Source organism: Heptranchias perlo, chromosome 20 (assembly GCF_035084215.1).
Source record: "Heptranchias perlo isolate sHepPer1 chromosome 20, sHepPer1.hap1, whole genome shotgun sequence".
Classification (NCBI taxonomy): Eukaryota; Metazoa; Chordata; class Chondrichthyes; order Hexanchiformes; family Hexanchidae; genus Heptranchias; species Heptranchias perlo.
Window position 1 is genome coordinate 11,119,764 of NC_090344.1, and position 15,858 is coordinate 11,135,621.

Consider the following 15,858-nt stretch of genomic DNA (forward strand, 5'->3'; position numbering starts at 1 on the left):
GATGCACTTTTGGAAGACGAACATGGAGAGGCAGTATAATCTAAATGGAACAATTTATGGGGGTGGGGGTGTGGGGTGGGGTGGGATGCAAGAGGAAAGGGACCTGGGCGTGCATGTTTTGAAATCAGGGCAAGTTGATAAGGCGGTTTACAAATCATAAAGGATACTTTGCTTTGCAAATAGGGGCATTGAATACAAAAAAAAGGAAGTCATACTAATCCTTACAAATTTGTGTTTAGGCCTCAGCTGGAGTATATTGTACGGTTCTGGGCACCACACTTTAGGATGAAAAGGCATTGAAGAGGATTCAGAGCAGGTTGGCCTGGATGATACCAGGGATGAGGGAATTCAGTTATTTGGAGAGATTGGAGAAGCTGGGATTATTCTCCTTACAGCAGAGTTGGTTAACCGGAGACCTAATAGAGATATTCAAAATAATGAGGGGTTTTGAAAGTACAAGTAGGGAGAAACTGTTTCCTCCGGCAAGTGGGTCGGTAAACAGAGATCATAGATTTAAAATAATTGGGAAAAGAACTAGAGCGGAATTGAGGAGAATTTTTTCACACGGAGGGTTTGTTAAGATCAGGAACTCACTTCCTGAAAGGGTGGTGGAAGCAGATTCCACAGGATCATTCAAAAGGCAATTGGACATGTCCATGAAGAGAACTAATTTGCAGGGAAAAATCTGGGGTGTGGGTCTAATTGGACAGTTCTTCGAAAGATCCAGCACAGGTACCACGGCGGAATGGCCTCCTTCTGTGCTGTAAGCTTCTGTGATTCTATGATTACCTCCTGAATCATTACAATTGATGCTATTCAGTGTTGAGGAACCAAGAAAATTATTAACGTGATATTCGTCATCTCCATTCCCTTACCAATATCGCAGATTATAATGTACAGGCGGGGGTGGGACTGAATGTGGGATAGAGTGCGGAGATTGGAATGGAAGCCCAGCAGAATGAACATGGTCTCATCAGTTTTGTTAATTTTCCTACCAGTTGCCCGAAGCAGGCGGTGAATCTTCTTCTCGAGAGAGGATCGTCATTTCAGTTCAGAAGGAAAAAGGTATCAAGAAAATCGGGTGACACAGACACGGAATGATCTGGGACTTACGGCACATCCCTTTGAAACAGACACAAACACGGAATAATCTGCGACTTACGGCACATCCCTTTTAAACAGACACAGACACGGAATGATCCGGGATATAAATCACAATTGTGGTCGATTCGTTTCTCTTCCGCTGATCACAAGATCAACTCTTTTTACCAGGACACCGCTGTCCGTTTGATACGTCGCGATCTCCCAATCTCTGCACCTTCGTGGAAGGGACTGTTGCTGATTGCAGCAAACAACCCAAAAAGCTCGGTCTGCCGTTTCGGGAAGCACGGGACTCACATCCACACCTTCTGGATGGAGTGAATGAGAAAAACAAGACTTGAACACAATAACGACGAGTATGGATTCGAACCCACGCGTGCGAAACACAATGGATTAATAATCCGTTGCCTTAACCTCTCGGCCACCGCATCACAAGAGTAGCACTCCGAAAGTCCTTTTATTCAAAATGAAAATACTGGCTAACTTGCCAATCTGAAATAATAACAGTCGATGCTGGAAATCGTCAGCAGGTCAGACAGAATCTTTCGATACAGAAACAGAGTTAATGTTTCAGTTCGATGATCTTTCGTCTGAGCTGAGTCAGAATAAAAGCGCTTTCATTTTCTTTTTTTGAATGCAAAGCCCTGGACTCTGAGGACAAGAAAGTCGGACCATACAATGTGACCTGCCCATGCACCCAAATCGAGAATGTTGAAAATACCCAGTCAGCAGAAAACTTCGGTGGAAGAACAGATTTTGTCACTTCATGCAGCGTGGGGAATTGCCAGGATGCCAAGCATTAGGATTCACTCGATATTTTGTCAGAGAGGCCGTTGATGAATTTCAGATGGAACAGCAACATGTTGAAATCCAGTCGGTGTGTGAAAGAAAGCGAGTGCTGATGGAAGGGGCTGTGAGTTCAGCAGTGTGGGGCCGTGTGCCCAAACACAGCAGTTAAATCCGATTCACAATGAGTGAACCCATCCAAAAGATCTGTTTGTTTGGTTGAGGTTTTTTCTTATTCGTTCATGGGATGTGACCGTCGCTGGCGAGGCCGGCATTTATTGCCTATCGCAAATTGCCCTGGAGAAGGTGGTGGTGAGCCGTCTTGTTGAACCGCTGCAGTCCGTGTGGTGAAGGTTCTCCCACAGTGCTGTTCGGCAGTGAGTTCCAGGATTTTGACCCAGTGACGATGAAGGAACGGCGATATAATGTCGATGAAAACATAAATTACAAAGGGAGATTGATAGATTAGGTGAATGAGCAAAATTGTGGCAAATGGAATTCAATGCAGACAAATGTGAGGTCATCCACTTTGGATCAAATAAGGATAGAACAGGGTACTTTCAAAATGGGAAAATGTTAAAAACAGTGGATGTCCAAAGGGACTTAGGGGTTCAGTTACATAGTTCATTGAAGTGTCATGAACAGGTGCAGAAAATAGTCAATAAGGCTAATGGAATGCTCGCCTTTATATCGAGAGGACTAGAGTACAAGGGGGCAGAAGCTATGCTGCAGCTATACAAAACCCTGGTTAGACCGCACCTGGAGTACAGTGAGCAGTTCTGGGCACCGCACCTTCGGAAGGACATATTGGCTTTGGAGGGAGTACAGCGTAGGTTTACTAGAATGATACCCGGACTTCAAGGGTTAAGTTACGAGGAGAGATTACACAAATTGGGGTTGCATTCTCTTGAGTTTCGAATGTTAAGGGGTGATCTGATCGAAGTTTATAAGATATAAAGGGGAACGGATAGGGTGGAGAGAGAGAAATTATTTCCGCTGGTTGGGGATTCTAGCAGTAGGGGGCGCAGTCTAAAAATTAGAGCCAGACCTTTCATGAGCGAGATTAGAAAACATTTCGACACACAAAGGGCGGTAGAAGTTTGGAACTCTCTTCCGCAAACGGCAATTGATACGAGCTCAATTGCTAAATTTAAATGAGCGATCGATAGCTTTTTAGCAACCAAAGGTATTAAGGGATATGGGCCAAAGGCAGGTATATGGAGCGAGATCACAGATCAGCCATGATCTTATCAAATGGCGGAGCAGACACGAGGGGCTGAATGGCCTACTCCTGTTCCTTTGTCCTATGTTCCTATATTTCCAAGTCGGGATGGTGTGTGACTTGGAGGGGAATGTGCCGGTGGTATTGTTCCCATGTGCCTGCTGCCCTTGTCCTGCGAGCTGGTAGAGTTCGTGGGTTTGGGAGGTGCTGTCGAAGAAGCCTTTGCAAGTTGCTGCAGTGCATCCTGTGGATGGTACACACTGCAGCCACTGTGCGCCGGTGGTGGAGGGAGTGAATGTTTAGGGTGGTGGATGGGGTGCCAATCAAGCGGGCTGCTTTGTTCTGGATGGTGTCGAGCACTCATCCAGGCAAGTGGAGAGTATTCCATCACACTTCTCACTAGCGCCTTTACGATGGTGGAAAGGCTTAGGGGAGTCAGGAGGTGAGTCACTCGCTGCAGAATATCCAGCGTCTGACCTGCTCTTGTAGCCACAATATTTATGTGGCTGGTCCAGTTAAGTTTCTGGTCAATGTGACCCCAAGGATGTTGATGGTTGGGGATTCGGCGATGGTAATGCCGTTGAATGTCAAGGGGACACGGTTAGATTCTCTCTTGTTGGAGACAGCCATTGCCTGGCATTTGTCTGGCGCGAATGTTACTTGCCACTTATCAGCCCAAGCCTGGATGTTGTCCAGGTCTTGCTGCATGCGGGCACGGACTGCTTCTTTATCTGAGGGGTTGTGAATGGCACTGAACACTGTGTAATCATCAGCGAACATCCCCATTTATGGCCTTAGGATGGAGGGAAGGTCATTGATGAAGCAGCTGAAGACCATTGGGCCTAGGACACTGCCCTGTACTGTGCACTACTTTTTAAAATATTACAGATAAGCAGAGCACTTGAGCAGTCACAGCTGTGACTTTGACTTTTCTCCCTCTCCTCTAGATCTCCCCCGCAACTTCCACTAACCAACCGCAATCTTCTGTCACACTTCTCAACGAGAAATTTCCGTGCCTCAGTTTTCAGATGAAATACCGTCCATCTCTTCAGTCACGGACAGCCCAGAGAGAGTTTCTGAGTTTCAGGTCCCACTTTGCCTCAATCCTCCTTGAGGTACCATGAAAAAATGTCCTTCTGTTAATAATAATACAAATAAAAGTTCTTATCTTTTGGGGTTTTGTTTAGATTCCACGGCTTTTAAAGATCATTGCGGATATTTGACGAAGCGCCTCTTGATTGGCGGCTTCTCTTTGACAAAGATCCCGATGCGATCATTGAGAGGCTGAAAATCAAGCTGTTTGATAAAAGCACTGATACTTCGGTATTTATGAAAGCAGTATGGGTTCTGGAAGTGCTCAGGTTGTGAGTTCAAGTTTCACCTTCAACAATCAAACCTTTCAATCCGGGCATTTTGACTGGAGTTCAAAGTACAACTGGTAAGTTCCATGATGCATCTCCTTCTTAGTGTTCCCATGTGGGCACTTGGGTTCCTCTGGCCTTCCGTCTTGCTTGAGCAGATGCGAGTTTCGTTGTTTTCGAGGGAGAGGGGGATCTCAGCGTCAGCTGTCATGGCAAAGGGGCCGGGATGAGATCTTTAAATCGAAGGAACCAAACATACGATTATTCTTTTCGTTAAGCGGATATCCATCCGTTGCAAATTTCGTGTGGGGAAAATTTGGAAGGGAAATATGCTGCCTGATCTCACTGTGTAACGGGTGAAATTATTCAGCTCACAGATGTTCATACGCTGAAAGGTCGAGAGGCCTTTTCCAGCTCCCGTGTGGGACAAGTTCAGCTTTTGGGCCACTGGGTAAAGTGTTATTTTAATTCGTGCCAACGAATGACAAGTCATTTGGCACAAACAAGAAGGATTTTAAACTCACGAGTTCACTGTCCATGTTTCTTGGATCATGTTCAATAAAATCAAGGATACCCCTCAACACGTGACTGAGAATTTTATAACAGGGACCCTCACCCCCGTTCGACGTCTTCGAGGGATGATTCAGAGTCGTCTTATGAATATTTAAGATGGGAACTTAACGACGAGCGAGCCTGGGTAGCTCATTCGTGAAAGCATTAAACTTTTAAAGCGGGTAGTGATATCAGAGTCCAGTGTTCAAGCTATAAATTTTGAAACAGCTGGTAAGTTCTGCCTTTGTTGCGGAGCAACAGCTCCGGGACAGACGATGCCTGTGATGTGTTGTCAAAGCTTCGGGGGTGTCTTCTTTCCCAGGGATGGGCAGTAATGCGTTGTCTGCAGCGGGAATTGCAGCTTCCCGCCAGCAACGTGTGTTTGGAGAGAGCGGGGCCGAAAGAGGGGCTTAATGTTGTTTCTGTCGTGGCCTCAATCAATCCGGGAGCTGGGGAACATCAAACATCGAAAAACTGATGTTTGTTGCCGCGGCCGCAATGCTGTCTTTAACTGTGGTTATTAACCGAAGCTGCACTTCAGGAGCCTTTAATGATCTCTCACAAATCAGCTGAAATTATTCGCAATGTGCAGCTTTGAGAGGGGCTTTCTGCACCGTCAGTTCAGGAAACGTGAGTGAGTGTTAAACACTGTCTGTATATGTGTAGTGTTTGAGTTTGTATTGAACTATACAGAGAATGGAAAATATACCTATTCTGTGAGGTGTGGTATTTTATTCACATTTGACCACAGACTGAATTCTTGCTTTTTTCACACGAATTGAATTTTAGTGGGTCACGTTTTCAAAATGTTTCTGCCCGGTTTCGAACCGGGGACTTTTCGCGTGTTAAGCAAACGTGATAACCACGACACTACAGAAACGCTGTTGCACGCGATCGTATAGGAAGCCCTCAGAAGATAGCTGCCGTCTGCAAATGCTCTCAGTGTGGGAGACGGGTCCCTTTCCCGTTCAGGGGATTAACTTCGACAAAATAGTTTACTGTATTAATTTCGCAATACTCATTAAACTCTGAAAAAAGACGAATAGTTGTTCAAATCGCCATTAATCAACTAATAACTTTTTGTTTCAGGCTGACGGAAATCCTAACTTTTTTTTAATGTATTCATTCACCAGGCAGAATATAGAAAGTTCAGAGGGGATGTGAAAGAGGAAATAAGAGGGTCAAAGAGAGAGTATAAGAATAGACTGGCGGCCAACATAAAAGGGAATCCAAAAGTCTTCCACAGGCATGTAAACATTAAAAGGGTCGTAAGAGCCCTACTCTGATTAGTGACCATAAAGCAGATCTGCTCATGGAGGCAGAGTGGGTGGCTCAGGGACTAAATGAATACTTTGCATTTGTCTTTAACAAAGATGAAGATGCTGCCAGAGTCTCAGTATAGGAAGATATAGTTGAGATACCAGATGGGCGAAACATTGATAAAAAAGAGGTACTTGAAAGGCTATCTGCACTTAAAGTAGATAAGTCACCCGATCCGGATGGGATGCATCTTAGGTTGCTGATAAAAGTAAGAGGGGAAATTGCAAAGGTACTGGCCATAATCATCCAAATATCCAAAGATACGGCGGTGGTGCAGAGGAGTGGAGAATTGCAAATGTTACACCCCAGTTCAAGAAAGAGTGCAAGGGTGAACCCAGCAACAAGAGGCCAGTCAGGTATCCTCAGTATTGGGGAAACTTTTAGAAACGATAATCCGGGACAGAATTCACAATCACTTGAACGAGTGTGGATTGATTAGGGAAAGCCGGCACGGATTAGTTAAAGGCAAAACGAGTTTAACTAACCTGATGGAATATTTTGATGAGATAACAGAGAGGGTAGATGAAGGCAATGCAGTTGATACGGTGTATATGGACTTTAAAAAGGCATTTAATAAAGTGCCCCACTGTAGGCTTATCAGTAAGATTGCGGCCCATGGATAAAGGGGGCAATAGAAACATGGATACAGAATTGGCTAAGGGACAGGAAACAGAAAGTAGTGGTGAGCGGTTGTTTTGTGGACTGGAGGGAGGTGTACAGTGGTGTTCCCCAGGGGTTAGTGATGGGACCACTGCTTTTCTTCATATATATTAATGACTTGGACTTGGGTGTACTGGGCACAACTTCAAAATTTGCAGATGACACAAAATTTGGAATGGCGGTAAACACTGTGAAGGATAGTGATACACCTCAAGAGGTGATCGACAGACTGGCTGCATGGCGGACACATGGCAGATGAAATTTAACGCAGAAACATGCATAGTGATACATTTCGGTAGGAAGAACGAGGAGAGGCAATATAAACTAGAGGGCACAAATCTAAAAGGGGCACAGGTTCAGAGAGTTCTGGGGGTTTATGTGCACAAATCTTTGAAGGTGGCAGAGCAGGTTGAGAAAGCCGTTAAAAATCATACGGGATCCTGGGCTTTATAAATAGAGGCATAGAGTAAAAAAGCATGGACGTTATGATGAACCTTTATCAAACACTGATTCGGCCACAACTGGAGTATTGTGTCCAGTTCTGTGCACAGCACTTTAGGAAAAATGTGAAGGCCTTCGAGAGGGTGCAGAAGAGATTTACTGGAATGATTGCAGGGATGAGGGACTTCAGTTACTTGGATAGACTGGAGAAGTTGCGTTGTTCTCCTTGGAACAGAGACGGTTGCGAGGAGAATTAATCAAGGTATTCAAAATGATGATGGGTCCAGACAGAATAGATGGAGAGAAACTGTTCTCATTGGCAGAAGAGTCAAGAAACAGAGGACATAGATTTCAGGTGACTGGCAAAAGAACCAAAGGTGACATTAGGAAAAACTTCTTTACACAGCGAATGGTTAGGACCTGGAATGCACTGCCCGAGGGGGTGGTGGAGGCAGATTCAATCATGGCCTTCAAAAGGGAATTGGATAATTACTTGAAAGGAAAAGAATTGCACGGCTACGGCGAAACGGTAGGGGAGTGGGACGAGCTGGATTGCTGTTATATGGAGCCGAATGGCCTCCTTCCGTGCTGCAACCTTTCTCCGAAATCTATGATTTCATGGGATTTGACCGTCGCTGACAATGCCAGCATTTATTGTGTATCCCTAATTTGCCTTGAGAAGGTGGCGGTGAGCCGTCTTCATGAACCGCTGAAGTCCGTGTGGTGAAGGTTCTCCCACAGTGCTGTTCGGCAGGGAGTTCTAGGATTTTGACCCAGCGCCAAGTCGGCATTGTTTGTGACTTGGAGGGGAACGTGCAGGTGGTGTTGTTCCCATGCGCCTGCTGCTCTTGTCCTTCTAGCTGGTAGAGGTCGCGGGTTTGGGTGGTGCTGTCGAAGAAGCCTTGGCGAATTGCATTGCTGCAGTGCATCTTGTAGATGGTACACACTGCAGCCACGGTGCGCTGGAGGGAGTGAATGTTAAAGATGGTGGATGGGGTGCCAATTAAATGGGCTGCTTTGTCCTGGATGGTGCCGAGCTTCTTGATTGTTGTTGAAGATGCATTCTTCCAGACGTGTGGAGGGTGTTCCATCACACTCCTGACTTGTGCCTTGCAGATGGTAGAATGATTTCGGAGAGTCATGAGGTGAGTCACTCGCCGTAGAATGCCCAGCCTCTGACCTGCTATTGTAGCCACAGTATTTAAGTTTTTTTACATATATTCGTTCATGGGATGTGGGCGTCGCTGGCGAGGCCAGCATTTATTGCCCATCCCTAAACGCCCTTGAGTGGTGGTAGTGGTGAGCCGCTTTCTTGAACCGCTGCAGTCCGTGTGGTGAAGGTTCTCCCACAGTGCTGTTAGGTAGGGAGTTCCAATATTTTCACCCAGCAGTGATGAAGGAACGGAGATATATTTCCAAGACGGGATGGTGTGTGACTTGGAGGGGAATGTGCAGGTGTCATTGTTCCCATGTGCCTGCTGCCATTGTCATTCTTGGTGGAAAAGGTCACAGGTTTGGGAGGTGCAATCGAAGAAGCCTTGGCGAATTGCTGCAGTGCATCCCAAAGATTGTACACACTGCAGCCACTGTGGGTCGGTGGTGAAGGGAGTGAATGTTTAGGGTGGTGGATGGGTGCCAATCAAGCGGGTGGCTTTGTCCTGGATGGTGTCGAGCTTCTTGAGTGTTGTTGGAGCTCCACTCATCCATGCCAGTGGACAGTATTCCATCACACTCCTGACTTGTGCCTTGTCGATGGGGAAAGGCTTTGGGGAGTCAGGAGGTGAGTCACTCGCCACAGAATACCCAGCCTCTGACTTGCTCTTGCAGCCACACTATTTATATGGCTGGTCCAGTTAAGTTTCTGATCAATGGAGAACCCAGGATGTTGATGATGGGGGATTCGGCGATGGTAATGCCGTTTAATGTCAAGGGCAGGTGGTTCGACTCTCTCTTGTTGGAGATGGTCATTGCCTGGCACTTGTCTGGCGCCAATGTTACTTTGCACTTATCAGCCCAAGTCTGGATGTTGTCGAGGTCTTGTTGAATGCGAGCTCGGACTGCTTCATTATTTGAGGGATTGCGACCTAGTGCACTGCCCAGAAGAACTCCTGCAGCAATGCCCTGGGGCTGAGATGTTTGGCCTCCAACAACCACTACCATCTTCCTTTGTGCTAGGTATGACTCCAGCCACTGGAGAGTTTTCCCCTTGATTCCCATTGACTTCGATTTTACGAGGGCTCCTTGGTGCCACACTCGGTCAAATGCTGCCTTGATATCAAGGGTCTGTAACTCTCACCTCACCTCTGGAATTCAGCTCTTTTGTCCATGTTTGGACCAAGGCTGCAATGAGGTCTGGAGCTGAGTGGTCCTGGCGGAACCCAAACTGAGCATCGGTGAGCAGGTTATTGGTGAGTAAGTGCCGCTTAATAGCACTGTCGACGACACCTTCCATCACTTTGCTGATGATTGAGAGTAGACTGATGGGGCGGTAACTGGCCGGATTGGATTTGTCCTGCTTTTTTGGACAGGACATACCTGGGCAATTTTCCATATTGTCGGGTAGATGCCAGTGTTGCAGCTGTACTGGAACAGCTTGGCGAAAGGGGCGGCTAGTTCTGGAGCACAAGACTTCAGCACGACAGTCGGGATGTTTTCCGGGCCCATCGCCTTTGCTGTATCCAGTGCACTCCAGCCGTTTATTGATATCACATGGAGTGAATGGAGTTGGCTGAAGATTGGCTTCTGTGATTTTGGGGATATCGGAAGGAGGCCCAGATGGATCATCCACACGGCACTTCTGGCCGAAGATGGTTGCAAACGCTTCAGCCTTGTCTTTTGCACTCATGTGCTGGGCTCTGCCATCATTGAGGATGGGAAGGTTTACAGAGCCTCCTCCTCCCATTACTTGTTAAATTATCCACCACCATTCACGACTGGATGTGGCAGGACTGCAGAGCTTTGATCTGATCCGTTGGTTGTGGAATCGCTTAGCTCTGTATATAGCATGTTGCTTCCGCTGTTTATCATGCATGTAGTCCTGAGTTGTAGCTTCACCAGGTTGACACCTCATTATTTGGACGCCTGGTGTTGCTCCTGGCATGCTCTTCTACACTCCTCATTGAACCAGGGTTGATCCACTGGCTTGTTGGTAATGTTCGAGTGAGGGATATGCCGATCCATGAGATTACAGATTGTGCTGCTGCTGATGGCCCACAGCAACTCATGGATGCCCAGTTTTGAGCTGCTAGATCTTTTCTGCATCTATCCCATTTCGCACGATGGTACGGTCACACAACACGTTGGATGGTATCCTCAGTGCGAAGACGGGACCTCGTCTCCATGAGGACTGTGCAGTGGTGTCATGGAACAGATGCATTTGCGACAGGTAGATTGGTGAGGACAAGTCAGCGTTTCCCTCGTGTTGGTTCGCTCAACACCTAATGCAGGCCCAGTCTCGCAGTTATATCCTTCAGGACTCGACCAGCTCGGTCAGTGGTGGACATTGAAGTCTCCCACCCAGGGTACATTCTGTGCCCTTGCTACCCTCAGTGCTTCCTCCAAGTGGTGCTCAACATGGAGGAAGACTGATATCATCAGCTGAGGGAGGACGGTAGCTGCTAATGAGCAGGAGGTTTCCTTGCCCATGTTTGACCTTATGCCATGAGTTTTCATGGGGTCCAGAGTCAATGTTGAGGACGACCCAGGGCCACTCTCTCCTGACTGTATATCACTGTACCGCCACCTCTGGTCGGATCTGTCCTGCCGGTGGGACAGGACAACCCCAGGGATGGTGATGGAAGAGTCTGGGACGTTGGCTGAAAAGCATGATTCTGTGAGCATGGCTCTGTCAGGCTGTTGCTTGACTCGTCTGTGGGACAGCTCCCCCAATTTTGGCACAAGTCTCCAGATGTTCGTGAGGAGGACTTTGCGGGGTAGCTGGGCTTGTTTTGACCTTTGTCGTGTCCCGTGCCGAGTGGTCCGTCCGGTTTTATTCTTATTATGACTTTTTTTTCAGCGAGATTTATACAACTGAGTTGCTTGCTCGGCCATTTCAGAGGGCAATTAAGAATCAACCACATTGCTGTGGGTCTGGAGTCACAGATAGGCCAGACCGGGTAAGGACGGCAGGTTTCCTTCTTTGAAGGATATTCGTGAAGCAGATGGGTTTTCACGACAATCCGGTCGTTTCATGGCAACCCATTACTGATACCAGTATTTTAATTCCAGATTTTATTTAATTAATTGAAATTAAATTCCTCAGCTACCGTGGCGGGATTTGAACTTATGACTTGGAGATTATTCAGCCAGGCCTGCTGGATTACGATTTCAGTCACAGAACCACTCTGCTACCGTACCGTATCTGGACAATGACATATTGATTTCACTCTGTTTATTAATTAGTTTTAAAAAACCCGCATTCCCACCGGTCACACGGAGATGGGGCCTATTTTTAATAAACTATTAAAGGTGACGTTGGGTCTAAAAAATAAAGGTGACTAAAAAAGCAAAAAAAGAACAAATAATGCGGTTTGGTTGTGATGAAGAAATCGATGTGTCGTTGGACCCAGTCTCACCTTTATTCTGCCATTAAAAATAGGCCCATCCGTGTGAGCCGTGCGAATGCGGGTTGATGTTCGGGAGCTCGTGGGCCACGGACTCTGCCTCAGGCTGATTGGGTCATTCCGTTACTGCGGGTTAAACAGCGCTGCTATAAAAAGGGGAAGTCGGCTTTCCATTATCACTTACTTAGAAGAGTTCGCTTGTTATAATGGAGGGGTTGGGGATTCTTGTTTTGTTATTTGTTGTAATCTGTTCAGCTCAGCCGCCCTCTCTTCTTTTCCCCGCCGATAAATGTTGGTTGTCTCCGAAAAACCGCAAAGACTGCGGATTTCCGGGCATTAAAGCGAGTGAGTGTGTGCAGAGAGGCTGCTGCTTCGATGCGGGGAATCGGGATGCGCCGCCGTGTTTCTATTCACTGGACAATTTGCCAGGTGGGTGTATTCTTGGTCCGTCTATATTCTGGGCCAGGACTTTCCAGGGTCACCCGCAATCCAGCTGCACGCGGTTTCCCAGGACAGTTTCATCTCCTTGTCCAACGACGCCAGTTCGAAATTCAAACGTTTCCAGTTCGGAGAGTGGAACCGGTGGTGGGATTGGGAGCTTCCAATCCCGCAGAGTAGATTTGATGATGGGATTGGGGGATGGCTGTTAATCAGATACAGAAAGGGCAATAGTTAATCGCCTTTTGACCCAGTATCTGGAGTTCGAATCATTCTACTGTTGCTCGATGACTTGGGAGACGCACTGAGGAAGGGCAGAGTGAACGAGCTCCGGCCCCTGCTGCCACTGACCATTTGGATTTGATATTTGATTTCTATCGGAGATGCGGGCAATTTAAATCCAAGCAGCGCGGTGTTGAGCTGTAGTTGGTCCACTGGTCTCCATTAGACAGATAATGGGGTGGGATAGAAACTGAAACATGGATGGGGTTTGTCCCCCTCCCGGTAACGGTTCCCTTGACCCTCCCCGTGGGACAACTAACCGCCTTTCATTGACTCTCTTGCAGTCTGTACCAAGGATGGGCGGGTCCTAATCGCGATCTCCAAGGATTTGACGCTGCCTCCTGTAAACCTGACAACGGTCCATCTGAAGGATGCAGACGGAGCTGAGTGCCGTCCAACCATGGCCTCTGCAGACACTGTGCTCTTTCAGTTCGCAGTCACTGAATGTGGTGCTACTCAGCGGGTAGGTATTGCGGGCTGGGAGCCCCAACAATGGCTCAGTTCGGGACTGATGGTCTTCTGTCTCTTGTAGCTGGACGGGGTGAACATCCTGTATGAAACGGATGTGTTGGGTGAGTTTGAGATCTTGGATGGCGCTTTGGGATCAGTGACCCGGGACAGCCCTTTCAGGTGAGCATAGGAGCACATTCAGCGGGTAGAGACAGTGAGGAGCTGAATTCTCCAGCCGTGTCCGTTCTCTTGCAGGCTCCATGTCCAGTGCAATTACAAGGGAAGCCAGGAGTCTGATCTGCAGGTGAAGCCCAGAGTTTACACCCTTTCTCCACCACTGCCTGCCACTGAGGCCGGGATCCTGCTTCTGGAGCTGAGAATAGCAAGAGGTAACGAGTGCTCGCTGATGGCTAGTGTCCAACTTCAGGCTCTCCAAATAGTGCCCGCCCGTCATCTTTCTCTCTTCAGATGGTGGCTACCGGAGCTGGTACGTGGCCAGTGACTACCCGATCCTGAGTGTGCTCCGGGACCCCGTGTTTGTGGAGGTTCGTGTTCTGAATCGGAACGATCCGTCCCTTGTGCTGGTGCTCAATGACTGCTGGGCGACCCCCACCCCAGAGCCGTATTCGGGGCTCCGATGGGACCTCCTGGTGGAGAGGTAAGGGAGCGAGTAAGGGGGCTTGAGGCAGTGTGGGGATTGGGGAGGGGGCGACATGGGCGGGGATTAATACAGAAATCATTACTTCAGTCCGGTTAGTGATTGGGGAAATATTCCTTCGAAGGTGACATTTTGGTCCATTCTCCGGAATAATTGGGTTGATGTAAACCTATAACAGTGTGGCCATCTATTGGAGGTCTCTTCTCCCCGTGACGCCTCTCTGCCTCTGTTCCAGGTGCCCCTTTGCTGGTGATAACTACAAAACCCGCCTCCTACCAGTAAACGCTGCTTCCCATTTGCTGTTCCCAACTCACCATAATCGTTTTGTAGTCAGCACGTTCGCTTTCTGGGACCGAGTTTCGGGCCGGGTTCTGACCGGGGAGGTGAGTTTCCTTCAATGCTTCTTTCCCGGTCACTTTGTATCACTTGTTCCCTGGCTCTTAAGTGAGCAGGCCTCTGTTGGTCGGTTGACTGTAGAAGCATTAATCTGACTGTAACCTGTGGGATTGACCATACCGCACTGTCCCTTTGCAGGTTTATTTCCACTGTAGTGCTGAGGTTTGCTACCCTTCCACCCGAGAGAACTGCACGGCTCCCTGCAGACCCAGTAAGTACCTGTGATCTGACTAGAAACTAACCCCTCATGGGGAGGGGTGGGTGTGGGACATCTGGACATGGGGCTCCCTCAGCAAGTGGCCGAGCACTGGGCACAGGGTGAGTGTCCCGAATCTGGCGGATCTGGGAACTTGTTCAGTTGCAGGTTTCCGTTAGACCAGCAATCTAGGTCAGCGGGTCTGAGCACATCTTGCACCAGGTCAGTAATTGTGAAGGATGCTCTAATCCTTGAGCTGGGATGAATGAACTATTTTTGGTTCCTTGCTACTTGCCCGGATGCTGAGCTGTCCTAATTGCCGATCCCTGAGGAGCAGAATCCCCATTGTTGGCACGGGGGTGTTCCACATCCGGTTCGGAAGAGTCCACCCTTGGCCTTGGAGAACATTTAACCGGCATCTCATTGTCCTCTTTGACACCGGGCCTTCAGGGTGGAACCGAACGGATGTCCCGGGGCCCGACACCTGGCCAATTGTCAAAGACTCATGAAACTGCGGGTCAAAGTAATGCATCAAACAGTGTCTCTTCACCAGGAGACCAGACTGGCCATTGTGGCGGCAGCAATTGCAAACTCTGCTCAGATGCCGCGTCCTTCTGAGAATCGGTTTGGTGAGAACCAGATGCAATTATAGCCCGAACTCTCAACTCTGTCCGGTACCCAGGGCCTTGATGTTTTTTGCATGAGGCCATATGATTCAGGATTTGCAGAGAGCTGAAAATTTCATCATTCACCATAAACTGTCTCTTGTTCTCCTTGTCCCCCAGAAAGGCGAAGAAGCGCCGATGACCGGTCTGGGGTCTTGGTGACCGCTAATGGACCCATCCTTTTCCTGGAAGGAGAAGCGAGATTGGCTGCTCGAATCCACCAGGACGAGAAAGGTAAGCAGTAAGCTCCACTTGTATCTAGTGATTGAGTGTCTGATGCCCATCTAACCCTGGATTCTCCCCACAGGTGCTGCTGTTGATTCACCCTCCCGTGTTCCTGGATTGGCGATTGGGGTAGCGCTGCTCTCCGTGGCCCTGTTGGTCGGGACTGTTGCTATGTGGAAAATGGAGCCTGGCCGCAAGGTGGGCTCCGAGTGCAGCTCTATGGAACTGTAGATGTGTCTGTTGGATAATAAACTCCTGTTATAGATGATTGCAGGTCTCGTGTTACCTTCCAAATGCTCGCTGGATTTTACTCTTTGCAGTGAGTTAATTTGGTGCCTGGTTTGAGAATTGTTTGTGCAGCATCCGACGGCTGCAGCCAACAATTACCATAGCCCCCACCCCCACCATTCGGATTGAGATCCGGGGCAAAGTTGTGGTGGGTTTGTAGTAAAATGGTGTCGGGCAGGAATGACTGGTTCATTTGCCTCTAAGTCTGATCCTGTGGGTTGGTCCTGGGCCCATGACTCTGGCATTACCTATTCA

At 48.1% G+C, this 15,858-nt stretch overlaps 1 protein-coding gene and 1 non-coding gene across 2 annotated transcripts; one reads left to right on the forward strand and one right to left on the reverse strand.

Moving 5' to 3' along the window:
- Nucleotides 1-5,829: 5,829 nt before the first annotated feature.
- trnav-aac (transfer RNA valine (anticodon AAC)) lies at nt 5,830-5,902 on the reverse strand. The gene has a single exon. It is a non-coding gene; the product is annotated as a tRNA-Val (tRNA).
- Nucleotides 5,903-12,199: 6,297 nt separating this feature from the next.
- LOC137335915 (zona pellucida sperm-binding protein 4-like) lies at nt 12,200-15,583 on the forward strand. Its single transcript, XM_068001431.1, has 9 exons — nt 12,200-12,434; nt 13,010-13,188; nt 13,258-13,355; nt 13,431-13,564; nt 13,644-13,833; nt 14,069-14,216; nt 14,368-14,440; nt 15,211-15,324; nt 15,398-15,583. The coding sequence occupies exons 1-9, from the start codon at nt 12,212-12,214 to the stop codon at nt 15,544-15,546; spliced, it is 1,308 nt and encodes a 435-aa protein (XP_067857532.1). The 5' UTR covers nt 12,200-12,211; the 3' UTR covers nt 15,547-15,583.
- Nucleotides 15,584-15,858: the final 275 nt, after the last annotated feature.